Source organism: Microcaecilia unicolor, chromosome 6 (genome assembly GCF_901765095.1).
Source record: "Microcaecilia unicolor chromosome 6, aMicUni1.1, whole genome shotgun sequence".
NCBI lineage: Eukaryota > Metazoa > Chordata > Amphibia > Gymnophiona > Siphonopidae > Microcaecilia > Microcaecilia unicolor.
In genome coordinates, this window is record NC_044036.1 from 306,936,340 (window position 1) to 306,948,553 (window position 12,214).

General features: G+C 42.7%; 1 protein-coding gene across 2 annotated transcripts in view; it reads left to right on the top strand.

Annotated features, from left to right (window-relative positions):
* Nucleotides 1–7,687: 7,687 nt before the first annotated feature.
* The window catches only part of STX8 (syntaxin 8), a 287,100-nt gene continuing 282,573 nt past the window's right edge, over nucleotides 7,688–12,214 (top strand). The window contains exon 1 of one of the 2 annotated variants that reach the window (XM_030208103.1): nucleotides 7,688–8,005. In XM_030208103.1, the coding sequence (XP_030063963.1) occupies nucleotides 7,989–8,005 (17 nt within the window). In that variant the 5' untranslated portion in view covers nucleotides 7,688–7,988. The remainder of the gene's footprint in view (nucleotides 8,006–12,214) is intronic. The other variant, XM_030208102.1, reaches the window with a different exon arrangement.

Consider the following 12,214-nt stretch of genomic DNA (forward strand, 5'->3'; position numbering starts at 1 on the left):
TCCTTCCACTCTTCTCCCTTCTGCAGTCTGCATTGGCAGAAACAACCCCTATATGAACCATGGGGTGCTCTGAATTTACTGAGTCCTACACTGTTCAAATATCAAGGGAACGATTCTGTGACTTGGTTCCATTTTCAAGATCTTATGTATAAGTTCTTTCCAACATTCTGTTGGGTTAGAGAGAATAACAAGCAGATAATAACTATAAAACAAATTAAAAGTACACTTAAAGAGCAGGTAAAAATAACAGAACAGTGTAACATAATGACAAAACTTACGTTAACACTCAAAGCAATAAGCTAATGAATTGAGGGCTACACATAGCAGGCTAAAAATGTGTTAAAACCTAAGTAAAAAAAAGGTGCAAGTTAGTAATGTTAAAAAATGTATTAACTTCACAATTTCTCCAAATGGGTTAGTTTTGCATATTCCAACTACACACTGTGCACAATATTATATATACTCTTATAGTGTTAACACGATCAATATTCCCCAGATTTTTTTCTGTTTTAAGGGTTTTAGATATCTTCATTAGGAGGAAAAAAGATCTCAGAAGCCTACCGTGCTCAGTGCTGCAGCACAGACAGTTTTTAGCACTAAATATGTACATAGGTCAATCATGGGTCTAAAAAAACTCCTTAAAAATTTTTTTTTTCTTTGCAATTAAAATATCAAAATAGAACTTATTTTATCAAACACAAATAGCCAGTACTTAACTTCTTGCAGCAATCCCGACGGGGACCCGTTTCGCCACCTGCTTTTTCAGGGGAACTGCCTGCTTTTATCTTGTGTCTGTACCCAATCTGAAAAACAGAATTATTGTGAGATCACCACAGTACAAGAATTCTATGACTATGCTCTAACAAAAAACATACCTGCATTATCTGAGCAGCATTTTCAGGTAAACCCTTAAAATAGAAAAAAATCTGGGGAATATTGATCATGTTAACACTATAAGAGTATATATAATATTGTGCTCAGTGTGTGGTTGCAACTTGTTCTTTATACCTGTGCTACAGTTTGTGTATGAAATGTTAGTTTTGCATATAGTAACATAGTAACATAGTAGATGACGGCAGAAAAAGACCTGCACGGTCCATCCAGTCTGCCCAACAAGATAACTCATATGTGCTAATTTTGTGTATACCCAGTGGTGTGCTGTGCTGTTAAATTTTTAACAACAGGCTCTCTCCTCTATCCACCTCTGCGCCGCCCCCCCCCCCCCCCCCCACACACACACATTGCAGAGCTGGCTATTCCCAGGGAGAGAGTTAGCTGGTACAGTATTAACAACATGTAATTTTATTATACATTATTGGTGCAAAGGATATGCACATGGTTTTGCTTTTTAAACCCAAGGTAAATCCTTGGTTGAACAATAAACTGTGTTGTTTCTGACTTTACTTGTTTTGGAGTGCTTTGGGTCCTCCTACTGATCTGTACATGTGCTGTCTGGAATTTTGGAAGAAAGAAATAAGGAAATAAAAATTAAATTTTGGACGTACTCTGTAGAAGTTGTTTTCTTTTGCAATGTGATGTGATGGATGCCTGTTCTGGTGTATGAATGTGATAATATTTGAATAACTACCTATACTAAATGGCTATGGATTTCTGAACATATGGTATCATTAAAGGACAAACTTTTAAATGCTCAGTTGGGTATATATCATATATATGCTAATCTCAAATGTTTCAGATGTATCATCTATTTGTTCCCATGATATAACTGAATTCTATTATTCTGTCTCAGTGTACTTTGAAATATGTAAGCCAACTTTGCTTGGAATGTGTGATAAATGTTTTAAAAAAAAATCCTTTATCCTCCATCTTTTAAGACACTGCCTACCTGCTGTATAGTGATGGTGGCACAAGGAAAGCAAGTTTGGTCCAGTGAAGACTAACTCAAAATAACCTGGCTGATCCTTAGCTGGGCCGTAGTATTACCATATTGAAAATGTGACCATACCAAGACACAAAACAACCTTTTAGGGTAGATAGTGTTCACAATGAGCTCCTTTTACTACCGACCAGACAGAGATAAGAGTTTTCAGTTTTGGCACAGTATAAGTTATCACAAGAACAAAATATAAGAAAACCAATACGGGCTGCATTAGGGGCTTATATAGCCCATTTATGTAAAAACAAAAGAAATCTGCATGAAACAAAATAATCCATTTATGTATCTAAAAGGTAAACTTCTACAAAACAGATGAAGATCTGATTCTATGTGTGCCCCAAATGAAAGGAGAGTTTAATTCTGCTTCCATTTAATTTCAATATTGCATCAACTTTATAGATTACAACAACAGTTAAGACGAACCCAGCAGGAAACAGGATATCCTCACTGAAATTTGGCCATTCATGCCCATTGCCATTGTCCTCTTTCTCCCATCTAGAGTAGTGCTCTATCTTGCCCCCCCCCCCGGGCCCCCTTCCTTTCACACTTTATGATCCCCCCCCCCCCCCGGCCCCCTAGCTGCAGCTTGCTGCTCTTGTCAAAGTAGCACTAGCAGCAGCAGAAATACAATGAAAAATGTTTTTAAAAGTTAATTAAATAAATAAATATTAGATCGCTGCGGGGCCTACCTGGCTGGATTCACAGTGAAGATCCCAGATTCTTCTGCGACAAGGAGGAGTGGAGGACGATAGAAGACTGGTGGCCAGCAGCGGCAGGGGTGTGAGGAGACAGAGACACGGAGACGGAGTGCACTAGCAGTGCAGGAAGCAGAAGGCGCCAAACACCTGCAGGACTCAGGGTGGAGCCGTTACAGAAGCAAGAGAACAGAGAAGGGCGCATTCACTGGTGCACAGGGTGCCGCAGGGGGAGGAAGCCGGCGTCATGACGTTAGGGTCATCATCGGCGGGACTCGAAGACCGGAGAGGCGGGGAGAGAGCGAAAGGAGCTGCAGAGGGAGGAAGCAGCACTGGCAGAGGTGGAGAAAGTGCAAGGAACCGCTGGGAGGAGTCAAGTGAGCGGAGGTAGGTAGGGTAGCACGGACGGAGCAGAAGTTAGGACACACCCCCATATGGTTTGCGCTTTCACCCGGGGTAGTCCGCCCCCACTGGAACCAGCCCAATGCAGGACGACGAGTCCTCCCGCGTAGGGGGGGAAAAAAACTTTCCCGTCCCTGCTGACAGAGACAGCTGAACAACCGGCTCGCAAAACTGCTCAAAAATTAACAACCGGCTCTGCAGAGCCGTTGCGAGCCGGCTCCAGCACACCACTGTGTATACCCTACTTTGATTTGTACCTGTGTTCTTCAGGGCACAGACCGTATAAGTCTGCCCAGCATTATCCCCGCCTCCCAACCACCAGCCCCACCTCCCAACCACCGGCTCTGGCACAGACCATATAAGTCTGCCCAGCACTATCCCCGCCTCCCAACCACCAGCCCCGCCTCCCGATCTTGAAATGTATGGGAAGGTTCACCAATGGCTTCGTGGCTTCCTAAAACCTAGATCATATTAGGTGAAGTTCAATGTTATGATGGCTCAGTTAGATGAAAGACTGGAGGCAGTGGGGTTCTTTACTTTCATTTATGTGGATGATATTGTATTGATTATATCCATTATGTTTCACTTGCTTTTTATGTAACCAATTGTTTATCTGCTCTTGATTGGCGCTGTTATGATGATATATTATTGTAAGCCACATTGAGTCTGGAAATAGGTGGAAAAATGTGTGATACAAATGCAATAAATAAATAAATAAATAAATAAATATCCCTTTCAAGACTGGTCTTCCAGAAATTGTCCCTAAGATTAGGCTTGGTCTTGATTTGTTAGAATCCCGGGCTTGCAAATTTAAATTTAAGTTAAATAGAGATCAGACTAAATTTCTTGTGGTAACCAACCTCTTTGACCATACCATATATAATAATTTTACCATTGACAATGCACCCTACCCCTTAGACACTATGCTTATGGTACTGGGTGTATTAATTGACAGTCACCTCATGTTCAAGCCTCAGGTTTCCTCAGTAGTGAAAAAATCCTTCATGTCTCTTTGGAAGCTGAGGAGAATCAGATCATATTTTTTGCCTGATACGTATCTTTAAACTGCTATTTCAATTCCTGATTTTAATTCAGTTCGATTACTGCAATTCCATCTATGCTGGATATAAGGAGGGTGTCCTGAAACGGCTGCAAATGGCCCAAAATGCAGCAGCTAGACTTGTCCTTAAGGTATTGCATTTTGATAGAGCCACTCCATTATTATGCAAGCTGCACTGGTTGTCCATTAAAGCCAGGATTATTTTTAAATTCTGTGTTTTTGTCTTTAAAATATTACATGGCATGACACTGGATTACATGCAACCTTTAATAACTATTCCCCTATGCAATATAACCTCTGGCTCTAGGGACTACCTTAGGCTTCACTCCGTGGACTTTAGATACCAAGGTGCTAAGTGGTGCAACTCACTGCCAATGGCAATCAAGGGTCAGCCTGATTACTTGCTATTTCGCAAAAGACTGAAAACTTCCGCTTTGAGAGGTTTCTACCCATTGATGGAGTGTATTAGATTGTGCTACTCTGCTGTTACTTGATAATTTTTATGGTATTGTAAACCTTGCCTGTTTTATTTTTTGTAAACCACATCGAAATCAAGTATGTTCAGGATAATGTAGGGTATAAATGTCAAAATAAATAAATAAATTTCACTCCTAAACCAGGGTATTTGGAGTTTGATCTGAGTCTCAAATTTACTGTTAACACTTGCTGTAAATATGCATTGTGCCAAAGAGAGCTTCCCTTTGGAATTTGTAAGATGTAGCACATATAGAAGGGCATAATCGAACGTCACCGGCAAAATAGATCGTTGGCGATCTATTTTGGTGGCGGCGCAGCAGCTGGCCGGAACTGTATTATCGAAAAAGATGGCCGGCCATCTTTTATTCGATAATACGGTTTAGCCCGGCCAAATGCCAGAGTTCGCCGGGTTTGAGATTGCTGGTTTTGTTTTTCAGCAATAATGGAAAAAAATGCCGGCCATCTCAAACCTGGTGAAATCCAAGGCATTTGGTCATGGGAGGAGCCAGCATTTGTAGTGCACTGGTCCCCCTGACATGCCAGGACACCAACCAGGCACCCTAGGGGGCACTTCTAAAAATGTTTAAAACATACAAAAAAAGCTCCCAGGTGCATAGCTCCCTTACCTTGGGTGCTGAGCCCCCCAAATCCCCCCCAAACCCACCCCCCACAACTCTACACCATTACCATAGCCCTTATGGGTGAAGAGGGGCACCTACATGTGGGTAGAGTGGGTGTTGGGGGGGTTTGGAGGGCTCAACACTTAGCACCACAAGTGTAACAGGTAGGGGTGGGGGATGGACCTGGGTCTGCCTGCCTGAAGTGCACTGCACCCATTAAAAACTGCTCCAGGGACTTGCATACTGCTGTCAGGGAGCTGGGTATGACATTTGAGGCTGGCATACAGGCTGGTAAAAAAAGGTTTTTATTTTTATTTTTTTAGTGTGGGAGGGGGTTGGTGACCACTGGGGGAGTACGGGGAGGTCATCCCCCATTCCCTCCGGTGGTCATCTGGTGAGTTGGGGCACCTTTTTGAGGCTTGGTCGTGAAAATAAAAGGACCAAGTAAACCCGTCGAAATACTGCTTAACACCACTTTTTTTCCATTATCCGCGAAAGCCGGCCATCTGGTAGCCACGCCCATGCCCGCCCATGCCCCGCCTTCGCTACGCTGCCGACATGCCCCCTTGAACTTTTGCCGGCGCGGCGATGGGAAAGCGGCGATGCTGTCAAAAAAGCCGCTTTCGATTATACCGATTTCGCCACTTTTGAGAGATCACCCGCCATCTCCCGATTTATGTCGGGAAATGGCCGGCGATCACTTTTGAAAATAAGCCTGATAGGCAACATATTCAGGTGTGTTTCGAAATTCTTTTTGATCAAGCCTGTGGCACCCACCAGGATGGGAAATATTTCTGTTGCTTTCTGCCATATTTTCTTGGTCTTGGACTGCTTTTCTTGATACTTAAGGATCTTTTTTTTCTCCACACAATTCACAGAAAAATTGGGACGGACCCCTCTATAATTAATGTCATTCTGGTGTTTTTCTCTTTTGCAATTATGTCCAGTTTTCTTGAATTCAGCTTTTTATGTGTCAGGATGGATGTCCAAGGTGATTATAATCTCTTTGTTTTCCACAATTCTCTTATGGTCATGATCCCAATGCTATATTAAGGAGCTTTGCTGTTTTTTTTTGTAGTTATATATGGTAAACCAGGTAAACACTTCTTGTGTCATGGGAGGAGGGTGGGTGTTGAAGGTTTTAGTCAGTAAGGGCCCCTTTTACAAAGCGGCAGTAAGCCCAATGCGGGCTTACCGCTTGCTAAAAAGGAAGTACCGCCAGGCTCCCGCAGAAGCCCAGCAGTACTTTCCACCCCCAGCGTGCCATCATATTCGGAGCTACAAAAATAAGGTGTGTAGCTGCCATTAAACCCGGTTACCGCTGAGTTTGCGTGGGAGCCCTTGGGAGTAATTTTAGTATGGTAAAATGCGCGCTAAAATGTGAATGACAAAAAAGCCAAAGAGGGGCATAATCGAACACCCATCTCCATGGGCGACTATCTCCGAGGACGGGTACGAGAAGGGGCAGGACAGACCGTATTTTCGAAAAAGATGGGCGTCAGAGCTGGGCAGTATCAGTTTTCAGCGATAACAGCTCAAAAACGAACACATCCAAGGCATTTGGTCGTGGGAGGGGCCAGGATTCGTAGTGGGCCTGGGTCCACCTGCCTAAAGTCCACTGCACCCACTAACAACTGCTCCAGGGACCTGCATACTGCTGTGATGGAGCTGGGTATGACATTTGAGGCTGGCATACAGGCTGGAAAAAAAAGGGGTTTTTTTTTGGTGGGAGGGGGTTAATGACCACTGGGGGAGTCAGGGGAGGTCATCCCCAATTCTCTCAGGTGGTCATCTGGACAGTTGGGGTACTTTTTGTGGACTTGTTCACGAAAAAAAGGGTCCAAAAAAAGCAGCTCAAATTCTCGCTTCTGCCGCCCTTCTTTTTTCCATTAATGGCCGAGCGCGCCCATCTCTCCTCGGCCGATAAACACGCCCCAGTCCCGACTTCACCACGCTTCTGACACACCCCTGTCAACTTTGTTCATTCCCGCGACAGACTGCAGTTGGACGCGCCCAAAATCGGCTTTCGATTATACCGATTTGGGTGCCCATGGGAGAAAGGCGCCCATCTCCCGATTTAAGTCGAAATATGGGCATCTCTCTCTTTCGAAAATAAGCCTGAAAGTAACCCCTTTGCAAAACCAAATGAGGAAAAACAAAATGAAAAGGGGAACGACCAAAGAAGTGCCAACCAAGGGATATTTATTAAAAATGTCACAAAGATCAACTAAAAAGACACACAGTGCATAGGGATCTATAAAAATGATATCAAGACTGGCAGTCCTGAGTTTCGGTGTGCACTGCACCTGCCTCAGGAATCTTAACAGCTGGACTTCCCGTGTGTTTAAAAGACAGACATAAACACAAAGCCAATGAGCCCCCACACTGTTGGGATGTGTGACGGCAAGTGAAAGCAGCTGATAACCTGAACAATTCGTTTTAAAGACCACAGAACTGTGGTTTAAATCAGAATCGTTAGGGTGCCATTGGGCCAATGCATTGCACTCGTTTTGAGCACATTCTAAAATGTATACAAAAAACTGACCGCAAAAGACACTTGCTATTAAAATTTCGCCTGACCAACAGATGCAAACAAACAAGACAAAAAAGCCTTTAGTCCATTTGGCCCGATGTGACCCGAAACGGAACTCAGTGTTGTTCTTAGCCTACTAACAAGAACTTGCAGTCTCTCAGTGCACCAGCCTCCGTGAGACTGTCCTGTAGGAAGGCGTTCATTTCCACCCTTTTCCGCAGTAGTTTGAGCCTGCCGGCTTCCCTTAGTCACGTGACAGAACCAGGAAGTTTTCGCCGGTCGGGCGTTGCGAACTGGAGGCACCATGGCACCGGAGCCCTGGTAAGTGTCACTGGAGATTTTGCCTTTCTCTTTCCTCTCTGGCGATCGCCCTCGCCTCTGAGAGAGCCTTTTTCTGACGCTCAGGAGGGATTTCTAAGAGCAGTAGCTCACAGCTCTCTCTGCAAGGGCACACTTAAGGGATGACGGTTCTGTAGATATTGTTACTGATTTCTTAGTGATTTTAAGTGTATAAAGCATTTCATAGATGACTTTAGAAATGAGCATCTTTTGCCTCCTTTTTTAGACTTAGAAAGCTTGAGAGTCAGAGCTCGTGTAGTTCAAACTTTTCAATAGAGCTGCCTCCAGTCCCTTTCAGCCTTCACAGTCTGATTTAGTTCTGGTTAATTGTTGGTAGCCCATTGCATCCATGGACTAGTAGCTTTATATCTTAGAGAGGACTTGCAGCTACAAGTTATAGATTCAAAACTGCCTTACCCAGTGAAGGCTCATGTCTCGTAGGTGGCAATCCTGGTGTGTATGTTCAGTGCTCTTTGATTGATTTTTTTTAATGTACTGTGATTTGCCGCCGTGGGGCCATGGGTGGGTTTCCCAGATTGGCGACTTACACATTTTTGCAAATAAATAAAAGGGTAAGGGGTTTGGATTTAGCTCAGGTAGAGCAGCAGGCTGGAAACTTGAAGGTCTAGGTTCAAATCCCAGCGCCTTGTGGCCTTGGGCAAGTCACTTAATCTTTCATGCCTTGGGTCCAATGTGGCGTGGCCAGGTTATGTCCTCCTATGTTGGGTAGCAGTGATATAATGTTGTCTCACATTGCACCAGAAAAGACAATGGCAAACCAGGCCGGTATCATGCAAAGAAAACCATAAGGGGGAGTTGAAGGGGAGCCCATCATTTTGAAGTTACAAGGAGTTGATTTTACTCAAAGGACACATCTAGATCCGAATCTTTCTCAGTGGAATTTGAACCATAGCAGGTTCTCAATCTGCTCTAACCATTAAGCTACTCTTCCAGGAAAGTCTATGGGTAGTAATATTTACTGCTCCAGTTATACTGGACTAGTAAGCATTAAAGAGCATGCAAACCAGGCAGAAATTATGGAAAAGGTTAATTGTTTGCTGGATATATGTCACTCAACCAGCTTCTGAAGATTTTGAATTGTATATTAAGATATTAATGCGATTGCCACTTGGCCATTGGGTTGCTGTTGCATTCATGCTTTCTGATGTTCCCAGTTGCACAGTCTTCACCAGCATATCTTCTGTAATCAAATATTTAAATTTTATATTCATGGTTGGTATACTCAGCTGCAGGACACACAAACTGTACATGTTTGCTCTTTAAACCAGGCTGTTGGGCATAGTTCTTTCCTGTAATATAATCAGCATTGAATATATATGTTTCTGAATCACAGTACTTTTATGTGTGATATGATTTTAATACTGAAGTTAATGCTGTTCAGTTTCCATATCTGGATGTGGTGTTAGGTTTTATTTATTTATTTTTTTGTTCTGTTCCAGTGACAAACTTCCTCAAATGCTTTTTGTGAGAAATTCATGACAGTCTTATGATATTTCTGATTTAAGGTTTTTTTTTTTCTGGCTGTTTCTGTGGGAGACTTCAAAAGGGGCATACAGTTGTCTTCCTCAGTGATTTTAACTCGGAATACTATGTTTTATAATACAGGGACATTGTCAGGACTGCTCTGGTCATATATCAACTAGCATAAGCCTCATCAAATTTTCATTAAATCTAGGAGCCAGCTCAAAACCTTCACTGCTGGCTCCTCTTTCCCAACCCCTCCACATTGTCCCAAGTGAAGTTTGGGGGAAGGGGGGAGGAAACCCCTCCCAGATCATCAGTTATTTTAGAAACTGATTTACTAATGTTCTTTTGCTATTCTGTATCTGTGGGCAAAGAAACTTTAGTAAATCAGTTCCTTAAGGTGCTTCTGCAAATCACTGGCAGAAACTAGCAGTCTACCTTCCCAAAGTATGCTGTCAGCTATGTGACAGTACACCCTTGATAGGTGAAACAAAGAAGCAATTGCTTCATTGTTTCATGTATCACCATAGGCTGGGTCCCCACCAGTCTCGTTTTCTCTTGCTCAAACCACTTCCCCCAGTCTCTCTTTCACTCATACCCTCCCAAGACTTTACCCAGTCTCTCATTTATTACCCTCCTCTAGCCTTCACTCTGTCTGTCTCTCCCCATACCTCCCACTTTTCACCTAGCCTTTTTCTCTCTCTCATAAGAGTTCCCAGCTTAGACTCTCTCACACGCTCTGATACTGCCACCTCTTTCCATCATCTTGCCAACTGTGCTTGCAGAAGAAACAATATGCTTACTATCCTCCTGCTATCATTCAGCTGTCTATATAAATATGAACCACGCAGTGCAGGAAGTTTGGGCTAGTCTCACGGTTTTAAGTCCCATGAGATTTGAAACTACGAGACTTCCTGCACCTCATGGCTCAAGCTTACACAGACAACTGAATCGCAGCATAGAAAGGGAAAATGCACCATCTGAGGCAACTCTACAAAGAAAGTAACAAAATTTGAGGGCTTGAAGTCCTGGGTGCACGCTTGCAATTTCTAGGCGTCATGGTAACCTGGTATCTGGGATTTGTTGAGCCCTGAACTAGGAAAATAATTGTTATGATAGGAGATAATTTTTTACGTGACCTATTTCACCTAATCCATTAAGAGGCATAATTATCAAAGTGGGCTACTGTTAAGACATATTATTTTACCACTAAATTGTGGTATTTTATCACAGGCCCCATATTATGCATTGAGACCTAGTTACTAATAACTGGGGTTAACAGTAAACACATATTTAACAGTAGTCCACATTGATAACTTCCCCACTAAGTTGAGTGATGTTTGTGAATTGGTTTTGTATATAATTGAGTAGCCTACATTCCAACTGGGTTATAATCAGTGGACTTTACCTGATGATGTTGGTAAACAGATGAAGTTGTGAGCAAGTGGGGAATTCTGCGCTTTACAGTTGTGCAGAATTCCAACCAAGAGCATAACTTTCAAAACGGTAATGGATTGTTTTAGAAGCATCTCTGCATGTAAATATCATCAGCTTTATTTACTATATTGCAAAATCAAAAGTGTATCTAAGTGGTTCACAATATAAGCTAAAGAAAGAAAGACAAGACATTGACCAGAAACAAGAGGTACTGGAATACAATCAACTGTAAAAGCCAAGATGTAAATTAACTGAAGATAAACAAGGTAAGCAAAGTCAGGAAACCGGAGGAATACGGTCTAAGGTACATGCCACAGAGAGTCCAAGCAATCGAGGGCATAGGAAATTCAGCCCCCAGGGAACACTTGCGAGAAGTAATGAGTTTTCAAAGCAGATTTAAATTTGATGTAGGAGAATTTGTACTTTATATACGAGAGACTGTTCCACAAAACAGTTCCACAAACCAGTTCCTACTGTCTGAGACCACGAGTGATACACAGGCTCCATCTTAAACTGAAGATGAGATAGAACGATCAGGGAATGCTATTGAGAAGACCTCAAGAAATGGGAAGGAACATAAGAAGTGAGAGTCTGTTGAAGAAACAATGGAACACCAAAGTGAATCTGATGCTGGAAGAGAGGAAGGAGAGAGGAGATATGATAGAGACATATAAATATCTCAGGGGCATTAATGTACAAGAAGTGAGCCTTTTTCAAATGAAGGAAAACTCTGAAATGAGCGGGTATACGATGACGTTAAGAGGAAATAGGTTTAGGAGGAATCTAAGAAAGTATTTGTTCATGGAAAGGGTGGTAGAGGTGAGGAATGGCCACCCAGTGGAGGTTGTAGAGATGAGGACTGTGTCAGAATTTAAGAAAGCGTGGGACAAGCACGTGGGATCCCTTAGGAAAAGAAAGAGCTAGTGGTTACAGAGGATGGGCCATTTGGCCTTTATCTGCCATCATGTTTCTATGAAAATAAGAGTGGAAGATGTTGTTCCAAGGAAAACCAAAAGGCCAGTGTCTTCAAACAAAAGCTTATTCTCCAATAAAAGTAACATATACCAACCAGACCCTAAATGGACTGGGTTTCGGCTGTGTGCCTTCTTCAGGGGTCACAACTTGGCAGTTAAAATCAATATGAAGATTAACTGCAGTGTTAGCAAAAAGTACAATAAATCAGCAACTGCAGTACAGTTGGACAGACTCGCTGTACTGCAGTCGCTGATTTATTGTATTTTTTTGCTAACGTTGTGGTTATTCTCCATA